The sequence below is a fragment of the Bufo gargarizans genome, chromosome 8 (genome assembly GCF_014858855.1).
Source record: "Bufo gargarizans isolate SCDJY-AF-19 chromosome 8, ASM1485885v1, whole genome shotgun sequence".
NCBI classification, from domain to species: domain Eukaryota; kingdom Metazoa; phylum Chordata; class Amphibia; order Anura; family Bufonidae; genus Bufo; species Bufo gargarizans.
Window position 1 is genome coordinate 111,656,888 of NC_058087.1, and position 27,385 is coordinate 111,684,272.

The following is a 27,385-nucleotide window of genomic DNA, read 5'->3' on the forward strand; positions in this document are numbered from 1 at the left end:
GACGCAAGTCCTTGGGGGTGGGGAGCTCACACAGAATCTCTACTTCTGCAGGGACAGTGGGATCAGGAGATAGTTCCCAGATCCCACAACTTCAAGGAACTCCTAGCGATCCTGATGGCCTCCACCTTTTAAAAGGCAGAAACATCTTAATCTACTCCGACAACATGACGGCAGTAGCCTATATCAATCGTCAAGGGGGGACGAGATCTCCAGATCTAATGTCTCTCACCAGGGAGATTTTCGAGATAGCAGAGGATTTCCTTCCATCGATCAGGGCAGTACACTTAAAGGGAAGGGAGAATGTGAAGGCAGACTTCCTGAGCAGACATTGTGTTCGGCAGGGGGAATGGTCCCTAGATCAACAGGTCTTCAGCGACATCGTGGCTCTCTGGGGTCTCCCGGTGGTGGATCTCTTTGCCACAAGGGGAAACAGAAAAGTGAAAAGGTTCTTCTCTCTATCCCCACGAGAACGGCCCAAGGCAGTGGACGCTTTGGCGCAGTCATGGAGAGTAGGCCTCCTGTACGCCTTCCCTCCTATAAAGCTACTCCCGAGAGTCCTGAAGAAGATTCGGGAGGAGAAGGCCCTAGTAATTACTATAGCCCCCTTTTGGCCCAGGAGGGTCTGGTTTTCCTGGCTAAGGAGGATGTCTGTAGCAGACCCCTGGGTACTTCCCGTCTTCCCGGGGCTACTAGTTCAGGTGCCATTACTTCATCCACAGTTGGAGAGCCTGCACTTGACAGCCTGGCTGTTGAGAGGCAGATCCTAGAGATGAAGGGTCTTTCCAGGGAGGTGATAGACACCCTTTTATCCAGCAGAAAACCTGTTACCTCTAAAATCCTATTTGAGGGTTTGGAGGGCCTTCCTTCGATTTGCAAACAAGCCAGTTAATGTCTTGGAACCCCCGGAGTTGCCTCTAGTCCTGAGCTTCCTCCAGGAAGGCTGGAATAAAAAGCTGAGGCCCAGTACTTTAAAGGTCCATATCTCTGCCTTAAGTGCTCTCTTTGAGTATAAGTTAGCAGACCACCCCTGGATTAAGAGATTTGTAGTTGCAATTTCTAGACTCGCTCCCGTCCAGAAATCCAGAGTTCCCCCCTGGGATTTGAACCTAGTGCTGTCTGCCTTAACCGGAGATCCCTTTGAGCCCATTGAGGACATCTCTATTAAAATCTTGACCTTTAAATTAGTTTTCTTGCTAGCCATTACTTCCGCTAGAAGAGTGAGTGAGATTTCGGCCCTCTCTATCGAAAAACCGTATCTCAATATCTTAGAAGATAGGGTTATTTTATCTCCTGACCCTTCCTTCCAAAGGTTTCATCATCCTTTCATCGGTCTCGGGGATATAGTTTTACCTTCCTTTTGTTCCTCGCCCAAGAATCAGAAGGAAAGGGAATTTCATTGCCTCGATGTTAGAAGGTGTCTAATCCAATACCTTTTGGCCACTCAGGACTGGAGGTTGTCCTCTAAGCTGGTGGTTTCCTTTCAGGGACAAAAGAAGGGCTCCCCTGCTTCCTCTCAGTCCATAGCCAGGTATATAAAACAAGCCATCTATCTGGCATATTCCTCTAAGGGGGTTCCTCCTCCTGCCGGGTTTGGAGCACACTCAACAAGAGCAGTGTCTACATCCTGGGCAGAAAGAGCTTCCGCTTCTATTGACCAGATTTGCAGAGCAGCTACTTGGAGTTCTGCTCATATCTTCTTTAAACACTATAGGCTGCAGCTTCCTTCACAGGAGGGTTTGGGATTTGGGCGTAAAGTCCTCCAAGCAGTTGTCCCACCCTAGGTTGATCTCGCCTAGATATCCATGGGTGCTGTCATAGGCGAGGGGGGAAATATGGGATTACACTTACCGGTAATCGTTTTTCCTTGAGCCTATGACAGCACCCGCCTAATTCCCTCCCCTACAATAAAAAAAATAAAAAAATAAAAAAAAGAGAATTTTAGGATATATAGAGAGATATATACGTGAGAGATTTGTTCTGTTGTGGATTTGTGGTGTAGTGGTTTTGTCTCCTTAGTTCTTGGAATAGGACTGGCATGATGGGGGTTGTACCTCCCTTTTGAAGAGGCTGTGCTTCCTGTTTCCTGTCCTGAGGAAGGGGGCGGATGCTATCCATGGGTGCTGTCATAGGCTCAAGGAAAAACGATTACTGGTAAGTGTAATCCCATATTTTTCACTTATATATTTAATATTTTGGTGTTTTTATTTTTGTAACTTTTAGTTTAAAAAAAAAAAAAAACTTTTAGCCCCCTTAGGGACTAGAACCCTTGTCCTATTCACCCTGATAGAGATCTATCAGGGTGAATAGGAGCTCTCACTGTCCCTGCTGCTCTGTGCTTTGTGCACACAGCAGCATGGAGCTTATCATGGCAGCCAGGGCTTCAACAGCGTCCTGGCTGCCATGGTAATCGATCGGAATCCCAGCATTACACTGCTGGGGCTCCGATCGGAGGATCAGGGGGGGGCGCACTGCGACTGGGGTGGGGGGGCCCTATGCGCCACCACTGGTTAATACTGGGGGGAGGGGGGACGCACTGCGCCACCAATGCTTAATACTGGGGGAGAGGGGGAGATGAAGCTTAATCTCTAATTTATTCATATACAGGAGGCGGGAGCTGGCTGCAGGATCGCATAGCCGGCTCCCGACCTCTATGAGCTGTAGCTGCGATCCGCGGCACCTGAGGAGTTAACTACCGCAGATCGCAGCTACAGCTCATAGAGGTCGGGAGCCGGCTATGTGATACTGCAGCTCCCGCCTCTTGTATATGAATAAATGAGAGATTAAGCTTCATTGGTGGCGCAGTGGCCATAGCTCCTCCCCTCCTCTTGTCCCCTGTGCTTTCATTGGCGGCAGCAGCACAGGGGGAGGAGACACTGCTCCTTCTCCCCTGTGCTGCTGCTGAGGGAACACGGAGAGCGCTGTCAGCAGCGTGATCTGTGTTCCCCATACGCTATCGGAATATCGGCAAAATAAATGCCGATACCGATAGCGTTCAAAATCCTGAATATCGGCCGATATCGGTAAATCCGATAATCAGTCGATCCCTACTTAAGGGGTTAATACTTGGTTGCAAATCCTTTGCAGTCAATTACAGCCTGAAGTCTGGAACGCATAGATATCACCAGACGCTGGATTTCATCTCTGGTGATGCTATGCCAGACCTCTGCTGCAACGGTCATTTTCCCTTCAGTTTTGTCTTCAGCAAGGGAAATGCATGCTCAATCGGATTCAGGTCAGGTGATTGACTTGGCCATTGCATAACATTCCACTTCTTTCCCTTAAACTCTTTGGTTGCTTGTGCAGTATGCTTTGGGTCATTGTCATTCTGCACTGTGATGCGCCATCCAATGAGTTCTTAAGCATTTGGCTGAAACACTTCAGAATTCATCCTGCTGATTTTGTCAGCAGTCACATCAATAAATACAAGAGAACCAGTTCCATTGGCAGCCATACATGCCCACGCCATGACACTACCACCACCATGCTACACTGATGAGGTGGTATGCTTAGGATCATGAACAGTTCATTTCCTTCTCCATACTCTTCTCTTCCCATCACTCTGGTACAAGTTGATCTTGGTCTCATCTGCTAATGCGCAGTCTAGTATCTCTGAACATGAGCACACTGCTGTCGACGCGCTCTGTTCTCTCAGCAGCACAGGGGAGAAGGAAGCAGTCCTCCCTCCCCCTGTGCTGCCACTGCCACCAATGAGAAGAGAGGGCTGGGAACACTGTGCCACCAATGATAGGACTATTCTCACACAGAGCAGCGTGAGATAGTAATCAGCTTGTGGAGCAGGAGAGGAGACATTAATGGGGTACTGCGGGCGAACGGACCGGCGCCCAGGAATAATGGTGAGTGCTGGGACATCGCTGGGCGCCGTTCTGTGTAGCCTTAGGCCTCATGCACACTGCCGTGTTTCACGGCCGTATGCGGGCCGTGGAACCGCGGCCTGGATCCCTCCTGAGAGCAGGAGCGCACTGCGTCACTGGTTGCTATGACGCCGTGCGCTCCCTGCTGCCGGCACAGTACAGTGATACACTGGTATAGATCATACCAGTGTATTACTGTATTGCGGCGGTAGCAGGGAGCGCACGGCGTCATAGCAACCAGTGACGCCGTGCGCTCCTGCTCTCAGGAGGGATCCAGGCCGCGGTTCCACGGCCCGCATACGGCCGTGAAACACGGCAGTGTGCATGAGGCCTTATACTGAAAGTCTAGACCCAGGACAAGTAGTCAGTCAGTCTTTAACACATAATACAGGAGGCGGGTCCCGGCAGCAGAATCGGATTGCCGGCACCCTGCCCCTGACGGGGAGCTGCAATCAGCGTCAGTTAACCCCTCAGGTGCGGCACGCTTGCATCCGTTCAGAACGGATCCGCCTGCATAACTTTTTTTCAGATCTGATTTTTCACTTCGTGAAACTCGGATCCGACAATATATTCTAACAGAGGCGTTCCCATGGTGATGGGGACACTTTAACCACTTCAGCCCCGCTAGCTGAAACCCCCTTCATGACCAGAGCACTTTTTACACTTCGGCACTACACTAATTTCACCGTTTATCGCTCGGTCATGCAACTTACCACCCAAATGAATTTTACCTCTTTTTCTTCTCACTAATAGAGCTTTCATTTGGTGGTATTTTATTGCTGCTGACATTTTAACTTTTTTTGTTATTAATCGAAATGTAACGATTTTTTTGCAAAAAAATCATTTTTCACTTTCAGCTGTAAAATTTTGCAAAAAAAAAACGACATCCATATATAAATTTTTCGCTAAATTTATAGTTCTACATGTCTTTGATAAAAAAAAAAAATGTTTGGGCAAAAAAAAATGGTTTCGGTAAAAGCTGTAGCGTTTACAAACTATGGTACAAAAATTTGAATTTCCGCTTTTTGAAGCAGCTCTGACTTTCTGAGCACCTGTCATGATTCCTGAGGTTCTACAATGCCCAGACAGTAGAAAACCCCCACAAATGACCCCATTTCGGAAAGTAGGCACCCTAAGGTATTCGCTGATGGGCATAGTGAGTTCATAGAACTTTTTATTTTTTGTCACAAGTTAGCGGAAAATGATGATTTTTCTTTTTTATTTTTCTTTTTTCCTTACAAAGTCTCATATTCCACTAACTTGCGACAAAAAATAAAAAATTCTAGGAACTCGCCATGCCCCTCACGGAATACCTTGGGGTGTTGCTTTTTTTCCGAAATGGGGTCACATATGGGGTATTTATACTGCCCTGGCTTTTTAGGGGCCCTAAAGCGTGAGAAGAAGTCTGGAATATAAATGTCTAAAAATGTTTACGCATTTGGATTCCGTGAGGGGTATGGTGAGTTCATGTGAGATTTTATTTTTTGACACAAGTTAGTGGAATATGAGACTTAGTAAAAAAAAAAAAAAATTTCCGCTAACTTGGGCCAAAAAAATGTCTGAATGGAGCCTTACAGGGGGGTGATCAATGACAGGGGGGGTGATCACCCATATAGACTCCCTGATCACCCCCCTGTCATTGATCACCCCCCTGGTAAGGCTCCATTCAGACGTCCGTATAATTTTTACGGATCCATGGATCGGATCCGCAAAAACGCATGCGGATGTCTGAATGGAGCCTTACAGGGGGGTGATCAATGACAGGGAGTGTATATGGGTGATCACCCGCCTGTCATTGATCACCCCCCTGTAAGGCTCCATTCAGACGTCCGCATGTGTTTTGCGGATCCGATCCATGGATCAGTAAAAATCATGCGGACGTCTGAATGGAGCCTTACAGGGGGGTGATCAATGACAGGGAGTGTATATGGGTGATCACCCGCCTGTCATTGATCACCCCCCTGTAAGGCTCCATTCAGACGTTCGCATGTGTTTTGCGGATCCGTAAAAATCATGCGGACGTCTGAATGGAGCATGACAGGGGGGTGATCAATGACAGGGGGGTGATCAATGACAGGGGGGTGATCAATGACAGGGGGGTGATCAATGGTTCATAAAGGGTTAATGATGGGGGGAGGGGGAGTGTAGTGTAGTGTTTGGTGCGACTTTACTGACCTACCTGTGTCCTCTGGTGGTCGATCCTAACAAAAGGGACCACCAGAGGACCAGGTAGGAGGTATATTAGACGCTGTTATCAAAACAGCGTCTAATATACCTGTTAGGGGTTAAAAAATTCGGATCTCCAGCCTGCCAGCGAGCGATCGCCGCTGGCAGGCTGGAGATCCACTCGCTTACCTTCCCTTCCTGTGAGCGCGCGTTCACAGGAAATCTCGCGTCTCGCGAGATGACGCGTATATGCGTCCAGGAGGAGTAAAGCAACCACCTCCCGGACGCATATCTGCGTACAGCGGTCGGGAGGTGGTTAAGCTAGAATATACTAAAAGAACTGTGTACATGACTGCCCCCTGCTGCCGGCAGACCCTTCCCTGTATTTAACTCATTGGTGGCCAGTGCACAGGTAAGTATAATGCTTCTAATTGCTAAGTAACCATGGCAGCCAGACTGCAATAGCGTCCTGGTTGCCATGGTTACCGATCAGAGCCCGGTTAAACTGTGGCTCCGATCGTAACTCTCCGCTGCCACCAATGATGGGGAGGGAGGGGGGGGCAGCCGCACTGGCCATCAATGAGTTAAAAACAGGGGGGGAGGGAGGGGTGCCAGCCGCACTGGCCATCAATGTGTTAAAAACGGGGGGCCCGCACTGGCCACCAATGAGTTAAATACAGGGGAGGGAGGGGTCTGCAAAAATGAACGGCAGATTTCTTCATTCTCATCGATCAATGTGGATGAAAAAATCTCTGCCAAAAAGAAAAAAAAAGGAGGGGAAAGGCATCTGCCAGGACATAGGAGCTCTGCCCAACATCCAAACCCACTCAGCTCGTATGCCCTGGCAAACCTGATTTCTCCATTCACTTCAATAGATGTGAATGAATAAATCATTGGTGGGATTTATTTAATTTTTATACAAAGTGTTTGCCAAAGCATATGAACACCGCCCCTCAGCTTATTAGCCTCGGCAAACGTATCTTTTACTGCAGAGGAGAAATCTCGTCTTGCAGCGCCGCATACACCGACTTTTGCGTATTCTGACAGCAGCGCAATGCTTCTGTCAGAATGCACATCAGTGCTGCAGCTGGTTCATCGGTTGGTCCACCTAGAAGGTTTAAAAAAACAGGCCATTAACAGAACATTAACTTTATTGCTTACCTGTGTAGTGTGTTTTTTTTTTTTTTTTTTTTTTTTTTTTTTTTTGTTTTTTTGTTTTATAGGACAAACCTCTCCTTCCCCATGGGACAATGAGCAAATTGCCCTGAGATGTGGCAAAGTACATTATGCGTGAAAGCGGAGGCTTGCAGCAGCTTTGAGTGAAAGGGCCCTAACAGCCCTGTGTGCCTGTTCTGTGTAAAGCAATCCCTATGCTAAGTGTACCTGTGTGTGGTACTTCCGGAAACACTCACGTAAGCATAGGTCAGGGCGGTCAGGACAGAAATGGCGGGTGTCATGCCTTATTCCACTCTTGCTACAGACATGACATTTTTTTCGGGAAATGTCGCTCGTGTAGACGGCTCACAACACTGGTGGTTGGGGCCACAGAACCTCCTGGATGCAGGAGGTTCTTGATCTCTTCCTGAAATTTGAGGAAGGATCTTGTTCTCACAGCCCTACTGTAAAGAACAAAACTATTGTACATCGCCAATTGAATTAAATATACAGACACCTTCTTATACCAGCGTCTGGTCCTGCAGGAAAGTAAATAAGGAGCTAACATCTGGTCATTGAAGTCCACCCCTCCCATGAGCAAATTATAGTTGTGGACACAGAGGGGCTTTTCAATGACACTGGTTGCTTGTTCAATTTGTATTGTCGTGTCTGCGTGAATGGAGGCGAGCATGTAAATGTCCTGCTTGTCTCTCCATTTCACTGCGAGCAGTTCTTCGTTACACAAGGCAGCCCTCTTTCCCCCCCCCTTGCAAGACGGGTGGTAACGAGCCGTTGGGGGGGAAGCCCTGGCGACTAGGTCGCATGGTACCACAGCAGTCAATCTGTTCTAAAAACAAATTCCTGAAGAGGGGCGCACTTGTGTAGAAATTGTCCACATAAAGATGGTACCCCTTGCCAAATAAGGGTGACACCAAGTCCCCGACTGTCTTCCCACTGCTCCCCAGGTAGTCAGGGCAATCGACCGGCTCCAGGGTCTGATCTTTACCCTCATAGACTCGAAATTTGTGCGTATAGCCTGTGGCCCTTTCACAGAGCTTATACAATTTGACCCCATACCGGGTGCGCTTGCTTGGGATGTATTGTTTGAAGCCAAGGCGCCCGGTAAAATGTATAAGGGACTCGTCTATGCAGATGTTTTGCTCAGGGGTATACAAATCTGCAAATTTGTTGTTGAAGCGGTCTATGAGGGGCCGAATTTTGTGGAGCCGGTCAATAGCTGGGTGGCCTCTGGGATGAGAGGTGCTGTTGTCACTAAAGTGCAGGAAAGGCAGGATGGTCTCAAATAGTGTCCTGAACATCGCAGCAGAGAACATGGGCATGTGATGAATTGGGTTCGTGGACCAATATGACCACAATTCATGCTTTTTTGTTAGGCCCATGTTGAGGAGAAGGCCCAAAAAAGTTTTAAATTCGGAAACTTGGACGGGTTTCCACCGGAAAGGCTGGGCATAAAAGCTTCCCGGGTTGGCGGCTATAAATTGAGTGGCATACCTATTTTGTTTCTCCCACGACTAAGTCCAAGAGCTCCGCAGTCAAGAACAGCTCAAAAAAACCCAGTGCCGGTCCGATCTGAGCTGTCTCAACCCGAACTCCAGACTGGGCGGTGAAAGGGGGAACTATTGGTGCGGCTGAAGTTGGGGGCTGATAATCGGGGTTTGCCAGCACCTCAGGGGCTCTACGGGCCTGTCTGTGCGGTGGCTGCGACGGGGGAACTAATGCATGTACCAGCTTCAACTGCCCTTCTGGTGCTCGCCACTTCACCATGTTGTACGACAGTGCCGGTACTAGGTCCAGGATGACCTGTGCTGCTGGTGTATGTCTCACCACGTAATCCTACAGCGCCAGCCCCGCTGCTGCCCTTGAAGCTGATTCTGCCCAACCTGTGGTCTAGCAACACGGGGCCGGGTGCGCCTGGTGGTATCGGGGACCTCAACCTCCTCGTCCAAACTTTGGGTCAGACTGCCACTGCTTTCTACAGGTTCGTATTCTGACCCGCTGGATTCGTCAGATGAGGGTTCCCATTCCTCATCCGACTGGGTCAGAATCCTGTAGGCCTCTTCAGAAGAATACCCCTTACTTGCCATTTGGTCAACTAAATTTAGGGGGTATTCCCTGAGACTACCCAAGAAAAAAAGCAAGCCTGTCTTACAAATGGGAGGCTATATACTGATTTTTGGGATATCTGGAACCAATTAGGAAAGAGGGTATAAAAAAGGTGGTTTAAGGGGAACCAGGTCACCACTGAGGAAGAAGTCAGCACCCCTTGGGACTTCGAAACGCGTCTGGGAGGAATCTGGACCCCACATTACCACCACTTTTGGCGTACGCAAGGAAATCTACAGTTACACCTCCTCATCAATAACCTCTTAAGTGATCAATTCGTCCTACATCAAGCTCAAACTCCTCAGAGTGATACACTCCGATTTTCAACATAATCGTAAGTAAGGAGAAATCGAATATTTGGGACGTTGCGGAAACGGCAATTAAACAAGCCATATTGAGAAGTGGAGGTAAGGGAATAAAATAGCTCGAAAATAGGTGGGACGCCACCTAGAGCTAACAATTCCCGAACTTTAATCCGATAACCTCAATGAACTGTGATATATGAATTACTGTGACTTTTCTAAATATTCGGAACAATCCAAATTTTCGAAATAAGCAGTCCACAATTAAATCGAAAAAGCCTGCGATTGCACCATAATAATGAAAATCGATTATATTATATCGAATTAATGGTGACTTTCGATTAATTCTCATAGAAAAGTTCTCGTAAAACTATCGAGTAACAACATATTCAATATTATAGTGTTGAGAACTTAATTCTCTGGATTCATTCAATTAGAATATGAGAGTACCCATTCGCTGTCTGTGTATATATACACCGTAAGTGATTTTTATTGTATTGTCAAGTGTGACGTTTTATCTTTATGTACAATTTACGTATCTTGTATGATATTTTGACTATTTTAACAGGATTAATTGCATCAATAAAGTGATTTGTTTTGAGCAATTTTCCAGATATTGAGTGCCATATCTCCAATAGGGCTGCAGTAAACGAATATTTTTGTAATCGAGTATTCTATCGATTATATTTCTCGATTCATCGAGTAATCTAATAAGAAAAAGCTACTTAAAATAACGTACGTAATTAGGTATGTATAAAGTTATTGGTTTGAAGGGGTTAATAACTTTATACATGCCTAATGCCAAGGTGCTTCCATTAACCCCTCCAAACCAATAACTTTATACATGCCCATTGGGTTTGGAGGGGTTAATGGAAGCAGCTTGGCATTAGGCATGTATAAAGTTATTGGTCTGAAGAGGTAAATGAAAGCACCTTGGAGGTGCCTTCATTAACCCCTCTCTAAACCAATAACTTTATACATGCCAAGGTGGTGCTTGCAGCCTCCTTTAACCACTCTCTCTCCATCTGCTTGCCCCCAAACCTCTGATCTTACAGCATTAGCAATGCGCCGCACAGACCTATGAGAAGGAGCGACCGCCGGCCACAGCGCACATGAGTATAATGCGCTGCTCTCTGCTCACTAACATACCATGGCAGCCAGGACTTAAGCAGCGTCCTGGCTGCCATGGTAACCGATCAAAGCCCCAGCATTACACTGCTGGGGCTCCGATTGGAACTGACACTGCCACCAATGATAGGGGGGAGGAGGGGGACCCTGTGGGATATGGCCGGCACATTAATTGGTGGCGCAGTGGCCACAGTCCCTCCCCTCCTCCTCCTACTCAGTCCCTCCCCTCCTCCTCCTACTTGGTCTTCAGCGGCAGCCGCGCACAGTGGGGAGGGAGAGACTCCCTCCTCCTCCTCCCTCAGCTGTGCCGGCCACTCAGTCCTGCCTCTCTGGCCTCCGGAGGACACGGAAGCGGTGAGTGAGACTCTTAATTTCACTCCCGCTCCGTGATCACGTGAACTGAACGATTCCTCGATGCAGGGAAACTGCATCGATGAATTTTTTGAATCGAGTTATTCAAATAATCGTTTCAGCCCTAATCTCCAATATTGAATAATTTCTTCAATATACACCTATCTGGAAAAAGTTTACGGAGCTATATTGACTGGGAAAAATAGGGGATAAAATATTTAGCTCAAGTATTTGAAGATGATAAATTGAACGATTTTAATACACTTGCTAGGGAGTTCGGGATCCCCCAAAAGGATACTTATAAATACTTCCAGTTCAGGAACGCTTTGAGGACAGGGCTAAAATTGGATAAATACAGAAAGGAACAATCGGATCGAATATATAAATTTACTGATGGAGGAGAAAAAAGAGGTATAACAAAAAAAAATGCGGGATATTGATGGAAGGAAAGAGAGAACGGATTACAATACTAGCTAAAAAAACTAATGGGTAAAAGAACTCCAGCCTCTCTTTACCGATGAGAAATGGAAAGATGCCCTTAGAAGTTATCCAACGGTGTCGGATAGGGGTTCACACAAAATATCACAGTTCTTTATAGTACATAGATTACATCGATCTCCTAAGATGTTAAAGAAAATGGGTGTCAGAATGTTGGGTAATTGCCCAAAATGCAGGGAAAGGGATGCAGATTTAATTTATTGTTTTTGGAGATGTCCCTGACTTTCCAGATATTGGAAGGAGATAGCAGAGATTTGTATCTGTATTCCTGGATGTTCAGGTGTTTGAAGATCCAGTAGTCTGTATATTGGGAGCAACTGAACATCTGAAATTAAAGGAAGTACGATTTACTATTTCAAGCTAGACTCCTTATACTTAGGAAATGGATAAAAGAAGATCCACCCACAGTGGGACAGTGGCGTAAAGCAGTAGTTAACCTTATTAAAATTCAACGAGTGCTATACTAAAAATCCAGTAGGATTCGATGAGATTTGGAATAAATGGCCATATTAGGTTGAGGTGTGTTTTTTTTTTTTTTTTTTTTTTTTTTCTTTCTCGTTCCTCTCTCTCCCCCTCTTCCCCAGGGGTGGTGGGTGGGCACTTGGGTGATGATATTTGTTATAGTAGTAATATGGAATGTTACAGTGTTATTGATGTGATGAAAGATTATATGTTTTAAGAAAGAAAAGAATAAAGTTAAATAAAAATAAAAGTATTGCCGCTCCTTAACTGGGCATTGCGTGCCATATAGTGAAGCATATGAAAAGCATGCTTCTTCACGGTCACTGAACGTGTTCGTTTTGCGGTAACGTGAAGCACTGCATGCATTGGCCTTTATTCTTACAGTAGAGAAGTACCGTATTTTTTACGAAAGTGGGGGGGAAAATAGCAGTACGTCTTATGGGGCGAATGCTACGACCGTCCGGTGAATAGGCTGAGAGGGAGGAGGGGCTGGGGGCCGGCATCTGTTTCTGTAATGGCAGCAGGGCCCGGTGCAGTCACTGTATTCTACTACACCAGGCCCCGCTCACTGTAGTATACAGTAATCATATCTTACTTGTGAGTATTGTGCAAGTATTCCAATCATCTTAAATCTAGCGCTGTACTACTAACTACTTGGCAGTCAGGAGGCCAGGTGGGTGCTCGTAGTGTAGCTCACTATGTCACGCGCCTGCTCTGCCCCCTTTATGAATGAAGAGGGCACCGGGCCCCGCTGCCATTACAGAAACAGATGTTGGCCCCTATTCACTACACAGTTATGGAGGGGGGGTCTGTGGATGACACATAAGATAAGATGCCCCCTTAACAGTGCCACCCACAGACCACCATTAGTTCAAAACCCACCAAAAGCACACCTTTTTGGTTCGAAATATATTTTTTCTTATTTTCCTCCTCAAAAACCTAGGTGCGTCTTATTTTTTTTTTTATTCCAATTTAAATCCTAATAGTTGAAGTCGGTTCATTTGTTGCCGACTCCAGGTACCCAAAATTGCCTCTTACTCCTCGACTCCGATCCACAGCCCTGGTTCCGTGGGCACTTCACTTGAATGGGTCCACAAATCCGGAGATGCAGAACGGAAGCACTACAGAGTGCTTCCGTGGGGTTTCATCCCGTACTTCCGTTCCGCAAAAAGATAGGACATGTTCTATCTTTTTTGCGGAACGGCCGTATCGTGGACCCATGTAAGTGAATGGGTCTGCGATCTGCTGCGGCTGCCCCACGGACTGTGCTCGTGTATTGCGGCCCGCATTTTGCTAATGCGGTCTGCATTTTGATGGTTACCATGGCACACGCCAGTGTGAAAGACCTTTTTCTGCTAAAAACAGCTCCTAAGTGCTCAGCTGAAAGTGAAAGTAAAATCAGCTTTCACCCCTGACTTGATTTCTAACGGCTTCTGATATAATGCTGTGATTCTGATATAGTTTGGTTGGAATTCCAGCTTTCAAACAAGATGAAATGAGAGTTTGAGAGTTTGAAAAACGTGAGGCGCCAGAGGATGGTGAGATGTGCGTGAGGGAGAGATGGGGTGAAATATGTGCAGAGGCTGCTCAAGGGTTCATCATGCGGACACAGTTGTCTGCATGTATGTAAAGGCCATGCAAGAGAAGGAGATATATGGGTTAGGGGTGGTGGGGTCTCGCTCAAACCCACCTGCTCCAATGACCTAAGTTGAGCGCCAATACACGATTATTCGATTGCAGTGATGGGTCTATATGGTTGTAGGGACACCTTGTGGAAAGAATATAACGTTAGTTCGTGCCCAGGGGATCAGTGTCCGTGGGACCATTAAGCAAATAAATATATAGATAAAGAGTTAAAACATTTATATAAAATTATGCTTAAGGTTGATACATTTTTAAAAGATGCACATATAAAAAAAAGTAGATGCATAGTATCGTAAGCGCTTACTTACTTCACGAAGGGTGCGGTTTATCCGGCTAAGCATAATACACCGGTAAACCTAACACCCACCCCCAGCCTGGATCGCTTCTAGAATGTTAAAAGATGAAGGCAGCTAATCACTCAGGGTTTCAGTTCAACTTTCTTTATTGTGGTCAAAATCCAGCTCAATGCATTTCGGGACGGCACGTCCCTTCATCAGCTCCATGATCTGCCTCAATCTTTGCCGGCCCTGCCCCCATTTCGACCCTGCGCTTCGTTCCTGAGCCTCCGCCATCAACAGCGAGTGTCAGCTGTATGCTGACACTCTGCTGTAATCCCTTAGATGCCGCTGTCAGCGGCATCCAAGTGGTTAACACAGGGAGGGGGCTCCCACTGTCAACCACCAGGCTGCTGCGCTGCTATGTCGGCACCCGATGGTTACCATGGCAACCAGACCCCTGGCAAAGGCGTCCAGTGTTGCCATCTATCAGTGTAAAACTGATAGTATTATACTTTGCAATGCAAGAGCATTGCAAAGTATAATACAGCCATCAGTGCCACTGGATCTTCAAGATCCAAGTGGGATGTGATAAAAAAAAAAGTGTGAAGATAAAAATAAAAAAAGAATTTCTAAATTTTACTATATCCGCTCATTTAGAAAAGATTAAAATATGAAAAAATAAACTACACATACAGTATCACCGCGTCTGTAACGACTGGCTCTATAAATGTATCACATAATCACCCTGTCCGATAAACACCATAAAAATAAATAAAAACTGTTTAAAAGAAAAAGCCATTTGTCACACTACATCACAAAGTGCAACATTAAGTGATCAAAAAGGCGTACGTACTACAAAATGGTACTAATAAAATGTCGCCTCATCCCGCAAAAATTAGCCCCCTACATAAGAAAATTGCTTAAAAAATAAATATAGCTCTTAGAACGTGGAGACACTAAAACATATTGAACACTGTAAAAATAAATAAATAAAAACTGTTCCAAAACAACCCAATTTTTTTTTGGGTCACCTTGCCCCGTAAAGTGTAATAATGATCAAAAAATCATATGTAGCCAAAAATGTTACCAATCAAAACAACTTTCTGCAAAAAGAGCCCCTGCACAAGACAATCGGCAGAAAAATTTAAAAAATAAGGCGTTCAAATAATAAAGATACAAAAACAAATTTCTTAAAAAAAAATGCTTTATGTAAAACTCAAACAAAGAAAGTAGACATATTTGATATCGCTGCGTCCGTAAAAACCTGCTATATAACATTAGCCAATGATTTACCCTGTCAGATGAATGTTCTAAAAATAATAAAACTGTTCCAAAACAGTTATTTATTTATTTAATTTTTTTTGTTACCTCGCCTCACAAAAAAACGTAATATAGAGCAATTTAAAATCATATGTATCCCAAAATGGTACCAATAAAACTGGCACCTTATCCCCTAGTTTCCAAAATGCAGTAACTTTTTGGGAGTTTCTACTGTAAGGGTGCATCAGGAGGCTTCAAAGGGGACATGGCATCTAAAAACCAGTCCAGCAAAATTCTGCCTTCCAAAAATCATATGGCGCTCCTTTTCTTCTGTGCCCTACTGTGTGCAAGTACAGCAGTTTACGACCACATGTGGGGTGTTTCTGTAAACTTCAGAATCGGGTTAATAAATATTGAATCTTGTTTGGCTGTTAACCCTCACTGTGTTAGGGCTGTTTCACACGAGCAAGTACATTGCGGGAATCGCGCTCTGTGTGTGTGTGTGTGTGTTTTGATCCTCCACTCTGGACTTGCAGGAGCGCACGGCATAATCATGATTTATAGGGCTGCAACGATTAATCGATGTAATCGATAACTGGATTCGTTGTCGACGAATCCAGTTATCGAATAATCGCAGATTCGTTGCTATGCGGGCGGGCGCCGGGCGGGCAGTTTACTTTAACTCACTGCATCTTTATTTTACCTTACAATCTTACCTTACAAACCTAACAACTAACAGGCAGAGCGGAGGGCGGCATAACGTCACTTACTCGCATGACGCACTGCTCCGCCTCCTTCATTCATAAAGTGGGCGGAGCAGTGTGTCACGCGAGTAAGTGACGTTACGCCGCCCTCCGCTCTGCATGTTAGTTGTTACTGGAGCGTCACGATTGTAAGGTAAAATAAAGATACAGTGAGTGATTAGTCTTCTGTGAGCAGCAGGGCCGGGGCTGCTATGGGGAGGGGGAAATCTGTCTATGGCGCTGCTATGGGGAGGGGGAAATCTGTCTATGGCGCTGCTATGGGGAGGGGGAAATCTGTCTATGGCGCTGCTATGGGGAGGGGGAAATCTGTCTATGGCGCTGCTATGGGGAGGGGGAAATCTGTCTATGGCGCTGCTATGGGGAGGGGGAAATCTGTCTATGGCGCTGTTATGCGCACATATCCCCTTCCCCATAATAGTGTTGTCCACAATTTGTTTTAATATTTTCACAGAATCTAAAGAAGCGAACATAAAATAGACATATGCGGAATGTTAAGTAATATTTTGAGGCATCACTTTCTGTTTTAAAGGCAGAGAAATTGAAATTTAGAAAATTCCGAATTTTTCAAAATTTTTGGTAGGTTTGGGATTTCTTTTTCATAAATAAAGGTTAAATATATTGACTCAAATTTATGACTATCATGAAGTACAAGTGTATATATACTACTCAATTTAATCGAGTAATGCGACACAAAATAATCCTCGATGCAAATTTTTTGCTTCGAGGATTCGTTTGTGTCATGTGACCACGGAGCGGGAGTGAAGCGCTTGCTATTACTCCTGCTCCGTGGTCTCCCGCTGGCCTGCAATACTCACCTTTCCAGCAGGCGGCATCCGGACACTCCACAGTACGTCCATGGTCCTGCGCTGCTCTGACGTACGCACGCCGTGACCTGACGCACTGTGTGACGTCAGGAGCAGAGCAGCGCAGAACGATGGCGTGTCGGCAGCACCCCTGCTGGAAAGGTAAGTTGGTGAAACCGAGGGGGTGGGGCGCAACTAAGGCCAGGCGCCTGGAGTGCACAGCGTCATAGAAACCAGTGACGCTGTGCAATCCGGGTGTCAGGAGGAGGGGGGCAGAGCTGATGGGGGGGGGGGGGGAGGGGCACTGTGTGGGGGCAGAGCTGATGCACTTGGGCAACAAAGGGTGTTGGGGACTGATGGCAGGGGGTCTGAGTTTTTATAAAGGAAATTATTATTTTTTTCTTATTAGATAACTCTATTAATCGTAGAAAATCGATAGAATACTCAATTACTAAAATAATCGTTTAGTGCAGCCCTAATATATACGCGCTCGACCTGGGTTTGGGTGAGACCCCACCACCCCTAATCCACCTATCTAATCTTCTCTTACATTAGCTTTCACACAAGTTCAGGTTCATATTTCTAGCTGGTAATAATCCTAAGATTTAAGTCTCTAAAGCAGCCCTCCTGTCTTCAGCCTGGTTTGGATGGCACTTGGAGCAGCAGAGCTGGGCACTTAGGAGTTTTTTTTCCAGCAGAATTAGGCTACATGCACACGACCGTTGTTTTGGTCCGCATCCGAGCCACAGTTTTTGCGGCTTGGATGTGAACCCATTCACTTCAATGGGGCCACAAACGATGCAGACAGCACTCAGTGTGCTGTCCGCATCCGTTGCTCCTTTCTGTGGTCCGCAAAAAAATATATAACCTGTCCTATTCTTGTCCGTTTTGCAGACAAGAATAGGCAGTTATATTAATGGATGGCTGTGCCGTTCCGCAAATTGCACAAAGTGCACACAGGTCGGTTTGGAATGTTTGCTATCTTCTGTAGGGCACTGCTCTATATTAATAAAATTAATATATTTGTATTTTTTTTTTTTTTTTTTTTATGTTTTTATGTTTTGTTCAGGGTTTGACTTTTGTCTCTGCTTCAAAAACCATCCCCTGAACAAAAAAACATTAGTCTATGCCAGGGCTGTGGAGTCGGAGTCGGAGTCAATTTTGGGTACCTGGAGTCGGAGTCGGCAAAAAATGAACCGACTCCGACTCCTACTAAATTTAAATTGGAATAAAAAAAAAAAAAAGCAAGTTTAAATGTCCGAATTCATAAACGGTTATAATTAATGACTTCTCTACTGTAAGAATAAAGGCCAATGCATGCCTCATGTAACCGCAAAACAAACGCGTTCAGTGATGTGAAGAAGCATGCTTTTCATATGCTTCACTATATGGCACGCAATGCACAATTTGGAGTGGCAATACATATACTTTCCATTGTGTTGTGTTCTGATGTTACAGGGAACACAATGCCCATGGTTTACCTAGCCTCTCACTGATAAGGGATTAAGTAAATATGTGTTTTGCAGGACAAAAGACACTTGTATAAGTGAAGGGAATGGAGGGTCAATAGTTCAAGACTGAAGCTGTAAACCATTGGAAAAACTGCTGTCATTCAGCTAAGGCCCCATGCACACGGCCGTGTTTCACGGCCGTGTGCGGGCCGTGGAACCGCGGCCTGGATCCCTCTTGAGAGCAGGAGCGCACGTCGTCACTGGTTGCTATGACGCCGTGCGCTCCCTGCTGCCGGCACAGTACAGTAATACACTGGTATAGATCATACCAGTGTATTACTGTACTGTGCCGGCAGCAGGGAGCGCACGGCGTCATAGCAACCAGTGACGCCGTGCGCTCCTGCTCTCAGGAGGGATCCAGGCCGCGGTTCCACGGCCCGCACACGGCCGTGAAACACGGCCGTGTGCATGGGGCCTAAGGCTATAAAACGTGTAAACTCAGAATGTTATCTTAAACTTTAAACATGACTATGGGATTCTTCTAGGGAAATCATGTTTTAAAATAAATGTCCCTTCCTGGATCCTCCCACTGCCCTATCTTCAGCAGAAGATCAGCACACAAAGGAGAAGGTAGCAGCTTCTGCCCAACTACCTCTCTGTGCTAGAAGAGCTTAGAAGAACTTCTTTCTTTCCTTCAAGGAATGTATAAAATACATTTGCATATTAAATACAGAGGAGTCGGAGTCGGAAGTACAAAAAACTGAGGAGTCGGAGCATTTATCTACCGACTCCACAGCCCTGGTCTATGCGGTCCGTAGGCTCTGTTCGCTGAGTTGTCGAATCCGTTCTTCTGCTCCTAAAACTGAGCAGCAGAACAGAGAGGATAAACGCCAATGTGAACACAGCCTTATCTAGTGTCTATAATTTACATGCTGACCTAGGCACACTGAGACTCCTTTACCAATGCATATGTGGCTCCCCCACTCATGGCAGCTCTCGAAGTTTTGTTTAATAGTGACATCAGAGAGGGATATAGTGGTACCATTTTTAGAGGTAAATGTATGCCAAAATTAGGGTTGTTAAGCCCTTTAAAGAGGACCTTTCATGCGATTTTTATTAAGGGAGCTATATAGCTGTACTTGTGGGGTACCACATTGAAAAAAAATCACATTTTCTTTGCATTGCCATATTCTGACCGCCATAACTTTGTTTATATTTTGGTCTACAGAACTGTATGAGGGCTTGTTTTTTGCATAACAATTTTTTTTTTATTGGTACAACTTTAGTGGTCCGTTCACGTGTCAGGTTAAGGGTCCAGTCACATGTCAAACTGCGGATCTTTTGTGGACAGCACATGGCCGGCACGATAATAGAAATGCCTTTTCTTGTCCGTGGCTGCAGACAAGAATAGGACACGTTCTATTTTTTTTGCAGGGCCGTGGAACGGAAGTGCAGATGTGAACAGTGTGCTGTTCGCAATTTTTGTGGCCCCAAGAAAAATGAATGGGTCTGCAAAATTGCAGACCCATAATGCGGACATGTGAAATGCACCCTTAGGCTCCATTCACACGTCCGCAATTTCGTTCCGCAATTTGCAGAACAGAATTGTGGACCCATTCATTCCTATGGGGCAGCACTTCCGGGTCCGGAATTCCGTTCCCCCCAAAAAATAGAACATGTCCTATTCTTGCCCGCAATTGCGGACAAGAATAGGCATATTCTATAGTGCCGGCAATGTGCGGTCCGCAAAATGCGGAACACACATTGCCGCTGTCTGTGTTTTGCGGCTCCGCAGAACACGTTGTGGACGTGTGAATGGAGCCTTAGGCTAGTTTCACACTAGCGGCAGGACGGATCCGACAGGCTGTTCACCATGTCGGATCCGTCCTGCGGCTATTTCGCCGTGCCCGCGGACCGCCGCTCCGTCCCCATTGACTACAATGGGGACGGGGGCGGAGCTCTGGCGCAGCACGGCGGTGCACGGAGAAAGCCGCCGGACTAAAAAGCCTGACATGCAGTAATTTTAGTCCGGCGGCCTTTCTCCTGTGCTGCGCCGGTGCTCCGCCCCCGTCCCCATTGTAGTCAATGGGGACGGAGCGGCGGTCCACGGGCACGGCGAAATAGCCGCAGGACGGATCCGACATGGTGAACAGCCTGTCGGATACGTCCTGCCGCTAGTGTGAAAGTACCCTTACACTGTCATATCGCTTGCAGAAGTCGTGCAGTATACTCGCGTTCAATTGACTCAGAGAAAAACTTGTAATGACACTGCACCACTACTGCAAGCGAGATGACTCTCACTGTAATTTTGAAGCGGAAGCCTGTCTCCTATTCTTCAAACCACTGGTGGGGATTCCTGGGTGTCTGACCCTTACTGATCAGATATTGATGACCTATCCTGTGGATAGTGCTGGTGTTTAATATACAGATATATTATTTTTTTTTTTTTTTTTTTTTTATGTACTGTACAGGCAGGAAGAGCTATTAAGTTTATTCCTCTATTGGACAGAGTTCTTGTTGAACGGATTGCTCAAGAGACTGTAACCAAAGGAGGGATTGTGCTTCCAGAAAAATCTCAGAACAAGGTCCTGCAGGCAGTGGTGGTAGCAGTTGGTGGCGGATCTAAAAAGGAGGTAAATTTATTTTATTTTTATTCTTTTTATCTTATGACTGTTATATTTAGGAACAGGGGCTTCACTAGGTCAAATCATCTGGGGCTTTCCCTGAATGCAGACCTCAGGAGATATCCTGGGACATCTGACACATGTTGTTCATTAATTTCTGGATCCTCCCTGGAGTAGGAAACTGTGTGTGTGTGTGTGTGTGTGTGTGTGTGTGTGTGTGTGTTGTTGTAGGTCCTTCTTACCACTGATCTTGGGGTCCTGGAGAGTCAGCTGTTGCATGCTGGGGTCCTTATGCGTGGTAGTTTCCACTATTTTGGATCCTGTGGAGGTCAGAAGGGTCAAAGCACTCTTTCAGCTTATCTGTGGCTCCTCCAGTGGATGGATTGCCGCAGGCATGGTCCGGTGGAGATGTAGAAGCGTGGACCGTTAGCACCTGACGTATCATCTAGGGATCGACCGATTATCGGTTTTACCGATTACCATTGGCCGATATTCAGTATTTTGACAGTTATCGGCATCTATTTTGCCGATATTCCAATAACGTATTGGGAACACAGATCGCGCTGCTGTCAGCGCTCTGTTCCCCCGTGCCACTGCAGCCAGTGAGAGGAAGGAGGACAAGAGAAGGGGAGGGGCTGTGGCCGCTGCGCCACCAATCTAGAAGTGTATTCTCCTCAGAAAAATAGAGAATGTGCTTTATGTAAATGTGTATTGTCTACATATGACAAAAGATTGCCAATCATGTATCGATAACACTGGCGGAGGGGTTACCATCCTTTTTATGAGAACCTAAAAACTTTAACCAGATCTGAAGTAAAGTGCGCTCTCAGATCTACTAGGTGGGATTGGGATTCTCCATCTCAATCACATGATGATTCATCTGAATAGAATTTGTCTGTTATGGATAGTCTTCTTATCCTCATCCTGTGGTGAAGAGGGAGGGAGGCTTCCTTGTTTTCTTGCAGAGAACACAGATAAACTGACAGCGCTTATTTATACTGTCTACTCCCTCCACTGGCAGCAGCCTTGTCGTCTAGTTACTGGAATAACAGGCCAGCCTCCACAAGCAGGAGCGCCAGCCAATCGAGGAACACACTGGCACGTCCATCATAGACATCGGACATGTCACATAATCAGTATGACAATCTATTATAACCCTTTCCTGACACGGCAATCTTCCATTTTTGTTTTTGCTGTCTTTCCGGAGCCGTAACTTTATTTTTTTTATTAATTTTTCTGTTCAAATAGCCATATAAGCCTTGTTTATTGTGGGACAAGCTGTATTTTCTAATGCTGGAGTTTAATTTTGTATACATTGTAGTGGGAAGCTGGGTTTTTATATCTCAAAATACTGTAAAAAAATAAAAATTCAAACTTGTAAAAAAAATATTTTTATAGTTGCTTGTACGATAAAAAATTTTTTTACAATTCCTCCACAGTTTTGTAGGTTTAGTTTTTATGGTATTCACAATGCGGTAATACGGACTTGTGCCCTTCATCCTCCAGGTCAGCATGACAACAGATGTATATATTTATTTATTTTTTACTTGCATTTTAACAGCTTAAGGACTCAGCCCTATTTTACCTTTTTGCAAATCTGACCAGTGTCACTTTAACCACCTCCCGACCGCCGTACGCGTATATGCGTCCGGGAGGTGGTTGTTTTACTCCTCCTGGACGCATATACGCGTCCTCTCGCGAGACGCGAGATTTCCTGTGAACGCGCGCGCTCACAGGAACAGAAGGTAAGCGAGTGGATCTCCAGCCTGCCAGCGGCGATCGCTCGCTGGCAGGCTGGAGATCCGAATTTTTTAACCCCTAACAGGTATATTAGACGCTGTTTTCATAACAGCGTCTAATATACCTCCTACCTGGTCCTCTGGTGGTCCCTTTTGTTAGGATCGACCACCAGAGGACTCAGGTAGGTCAGTACAGTCCCACCAAACACTACACTACACTACACTACACCCCCCCCCCCCGTCACTTATTAACCCCTTATAAACCCCTGATCACCCCATATACACTCCCTGATCACCCCCTGTCATTGATCACCGCCCTGTCAGGCTCCATTCAGACGTCCGCATGATTTTTACGGATCCTATCCATGGATCCGTAAAAATCATGCGGGCGTCTGAATGGAGCCTTACAGGGGGGTGATCAATGACAGGCGGGTAATCACCCATATACACTCCCTGATCACCCCCCTGTCATTGATCACCGCCCTGTCAGGCTCCATTCAGACGTCCGCATGATTTTTACGGATCCTATCCATGGATCCGTAAAAATCATGCGGGCGTCTGAATGGAGCCTTACAGGGGGGTGATCAATGACAGGCGGGTGATCACCCATATACACTCCCTGATCACCCCCCTGTCATTGATCACCCCCCTGTCAGGCTCCATTCAGACGTCCGCATGATTTTTACGGATCCTATCCATGGATCCGTAAAAATCATGCGGACGTCTGAATGGAGCCTTACAAGGGGGGTGATCAGTGACAGGGGGGTGATCACCCTGATCACCCCCTGTCATTGATAACCCCCCTGTAAGGCTCCATTCAGACGTCCGCATGTGTTCTGTGGATCCGATCCATGGATCCGTAAAAAATCATGCGGATGTCTGAATGGAGCCTTACAGGGGGGGTGATCAGTGACAGGGGGGTGATCGCCCTGATCACCCCCTGTCATTGATAACCCCCCTGTAAGGCTCCATTCAGACGTCCGCATGTGTTCTGTGGATCCGATCCATGGATCCGTAAAAAATCATGCGGATGTCTGAATGGAGCCTTACAGGGGGGGTGATCAGTGACAGGGGGGTGATCACCCTGATTACCCTGATCACCCCCTGTCATTGATAACCCCCCTGTAAGGCTCCATTCAGACGTCCGCATGCGTTCTGTGGATCCGATCCATGTATCCATGGATCCGTAAAAATCATGCGGACGTCTGAATGAAGCCTTACAGGGGGGGTGATCAATGACAGGGGGGTGATCAGGGAGTCTATATGGGTGATCACCCCCCTGTCATTGATCACCCCCCTGTCATTGATCACCCCCCCCCCCCCTGGTAAGGCTCCATTCAGCCATTTTTTTGGCACAAGTTAGCGGACATTTTTTGTTTGTTTTTGTTTTTGTTTTTTCTTACTAAGGCCTCATGCACACGACAGTATTTTTTCACTGTCCGCAAAACGGGGTTCCGTAGGTCCGTGATCCGTGACCGTTTTTTCGTCCATGGGTCTTACTTGTTTTTTGGAGGATCCACGGACATGAAAAATGAAAAAAATCTAAGTCAAGTTTGCCATTGAAATGATAGGAAAAAACGGACACGGATCACGGACACGGATGACAATCTTGTGTGCATCCGTGATTTTCACGGACCCATTGACTTGAATGGGTCCGTGAACCGTTGGCCGTGAAAAAAATAGGACAGGTCATATTTTTTTCACGGCCAGGAAAAACGGATCACGGATGCGGCTGCCAAACGGTGCAGTTTCCGATTTTTCCACGGACCCATTGAAAGTCAATGGGTCCGCAAAAAAAAACGGAAAACGGCACAACGGCCACGGATGCACACAACGGTCGTGTGCATGAGGCCTTAGTCTCATATTCCACTAACTTGTGTCAAAAAATAAAATCTCACATGGACGCACCATACCCCTCACGGAATCCAAATGCATAAACATTTTTAGACATTTATATTCTAGACTTCTTCTCACGCTTTAGGGCCCCTAAAAAGCCAGGACAGTATAAATACCCCACATGTGACCCCATTTCGGAAAGAAGACACCCCAAGGTATTCCGTGAGGGGCATATTGAGTCCATGAAAGATTGAAATTTTTGTCCTAAGTTAGCGGAAAGTGAGACTTTGTGAGAAAAAAAACAAAAAAAATCAATATCCGCTAACTTATGCAAAAAAAATAAAAATTCTAGGAACTCGCCATGCCCCTCATTGAATACCTTGGGGTGTCTTCTTTCCAAAGTGGGGTCACATGTGGGGTATTTATACTGCCCTGGCTTTTTAGGGGCCCGAAAGTGTGAGAAGAAGTCTGGGATCCAAATGTCTAAAAATGCCCTCCTAAAAGGAATTTGGGCCCCTTTGCGCATCTAGGCTGCAAAAAAGTGTCACACATGTGGTATCGCCGTACTCAGGAGAAGTTGGGCAATGTGTTTTGGGGGGTCATTTTACATATACCCATGCTGGGTGAGAAAAATATCTTGGTCAAATGCCAACTTTGTATAAAAAAAATGGGAAAAGTTGTCTTTTGCCAAGATATTTCTCTCACCCAGCATGGGTATATGTAAAATGACCCCCCAAAACACATTGCCCAACTTCTCCTGAGTACGGCGATACCAGATGTGTGACACTTTTTTGCAGCCAAGGTGGGCAAAGGGGCACCTTTCGGATTTCGCAGGCCATTTTTTACACATTTTGATTTCAAGGTACTTCTTACACATTTGGGCCCCTAAATTGCCAGGGCAGTTTAACTACGCCACAAGTGACCCCATTTTGGAAAGAAGACACCCCAAGGTATTCCGTGGGGGGCACGGCGAGTTCCTAGAATTTTTTATTTTTTGTCACAATTTAGCGGAAAATGATGATTTTTCTTTTTTTTTCTTTTTTCCTTACAAAGTCTCATATTCCACTAACTTGCGACAAAAAATAAAAAATTCTAGGAACTCGCCATGCCCCTCACGGAATACCTTGGGGTGTCTTCTTTCCAAAATGGGGTCACTTGTGGCGTAGTTATACTGCCCTGGCAATTTAGGGGCCCAAATGTGTGAGAAGAACTTTGCAATCAAAATGTGTAAAAAATGCCCTGCAAAATCCGAAAGGTGCACTTTGGAATATGTGCCCCTTTGCCCACCTTGGCAGCAAAAAAGTGTGACACATCTGGTATCGCCGTACTCAGGAGAAGTTGGGCAATGTGTTTTGGGGTGTCATTTTACATATACCCATGCTGGGTGAGAAAAATATCTTGGTCAAATGCCAACTTTGTATAAAAAAATTGGAAAAGTTGTCTTTTGCCAAGATATTTCTCTCACCCAGCATGGGTATATGTAAAATGACAGCCCAAAACACATTGCCCAACTTCTCCTGAGTACGGCGATACCAGATGTGTGACGCTTTTTTGATGCCAAGGTGGGCAAAGGGGCACATATTCCAAAGTGCACCTTTCGGATTTCACCGGTCATTTTTAACAGATTTTGATTGCAAAGTTCTTCTCACACATTTGGGCCCCTAAATTGCCAGGGAAGTATAACTACCCCACAAGTGACCCCATTTTGGAAAGAAGACACCCCAAGGTATTCCGTGAGGGGCATGGCGAGTTCCTAGAATTTTTTATTTTTTGTCGCAAGTTAGTGGAATATGAGACTTTGTAAGGAAAAAAATAAAAATAAAAAATCATCATCATTTTCCGCTAACTTGTGACAAAAAATAAAAAGTTCTATGAACTCACTATGCCCATCAGCGAATACCTTAGGGTGTCTACTTTCCGAAATGGGGTCATTTGTGGGGGTTTTCTACTGTCTGGGCATTGTAGAACCTCAGGAAACATGACAGGTGCTCAGAAAATCAGAGCCGTTTCAAAAAGCGGAAATTCACATTTTTGTACCATAGTTTGTAAATGCTATAACTTTTACCCAAACCATTTTTTTTTTTTTGCCCAAACATTTTTTTTTTATCAAAGACATGTAGAACCAGGGCTGTGGAGTCGGAGTTGAGGAGTCGGAGTCCGAGTCAATTTTGGGTACCTGGAGTCGGAGTCGGCAAAAAATGAACCGACTCCGACTCCGACTCCTACTAAATTTAAATTGGAATAAAAAAAAAAAAAGAAGCAAGTTTAAATGTCCGAATTCATAAACAGTTATAATTAATGACTTCTCTACTGTAAGAATAAAGGCCAATGCATGCAGTGCCTCACGTAACCGCAAAACAAACGCGTTCAGTGATGTGAAGAAGCATGCTTTTCATATGCTTCACTATATGGCACGCAATGCACAATTTGGAGTGGCAATACATATACTTTCCATTGTGTTGTGTTCTGATGTTACAGGGAACACAATGCCCATGGTTTACCGAGCCTCTCACTGATAAGTAAATATGTGTTTTGCAGGACTAGAGACACTTGTATAAGTGAAGGGAATGGAGGGTCAATAGTTCAAGACTGAAGCTGTAAACCATTGGGAAAAACTGCTGTCATTCAGCTAAGGCCCCATGCACACGGCCGTGTGCGGGCCGTGGAACCGCGGCCTAGATCCCTCCTGAGAGCAGGAGCGCACGGCGTCACTGGTTGCTATGACGCCGTGCGCTCCCTGCTGCCGGCACAGTACAGTAATACACTGGTATGATCTATACCAGTGTATTACTGTACTGTGCCGGCAGCAGGGAGCGCACGGCGTCATAGCAACCAGTGACGCCGTGCGCTCCTGCTCTCAGGAGGGATCCAGGCCGCGGTTCCACGGCCCGCACACGGCCGTGTGCATGGGGCCTAAGGCTATAAAAC

At 45.9% G+C, this 27,385-nt stretch overlaps 1 protein-coding gene across 1 annotated transcript in view; it reads left to right on the forward strand.

Annotated features, from left to right (window-relative positions):
• The window catches only part of HSPE1 (heat shock protein family E (Hsp10) member 1), a 60,932-nt gene that overhangs the window by 8,360 nt on the left and 25,187 nt on the right, over positions 1 to 27,385 (forward strand). The window contains exon 2 of the mRNA XM_044304968.1: positions 20,730 to 20,891. Within this exon, the coding sequence (XP_044160903.1) occupies positions 20,730 to 20,891 (162 nt within the window). The remainder of the gene's footprint in view (positions 1 to 20,729; positions 20,892 to 27,385) is intronic.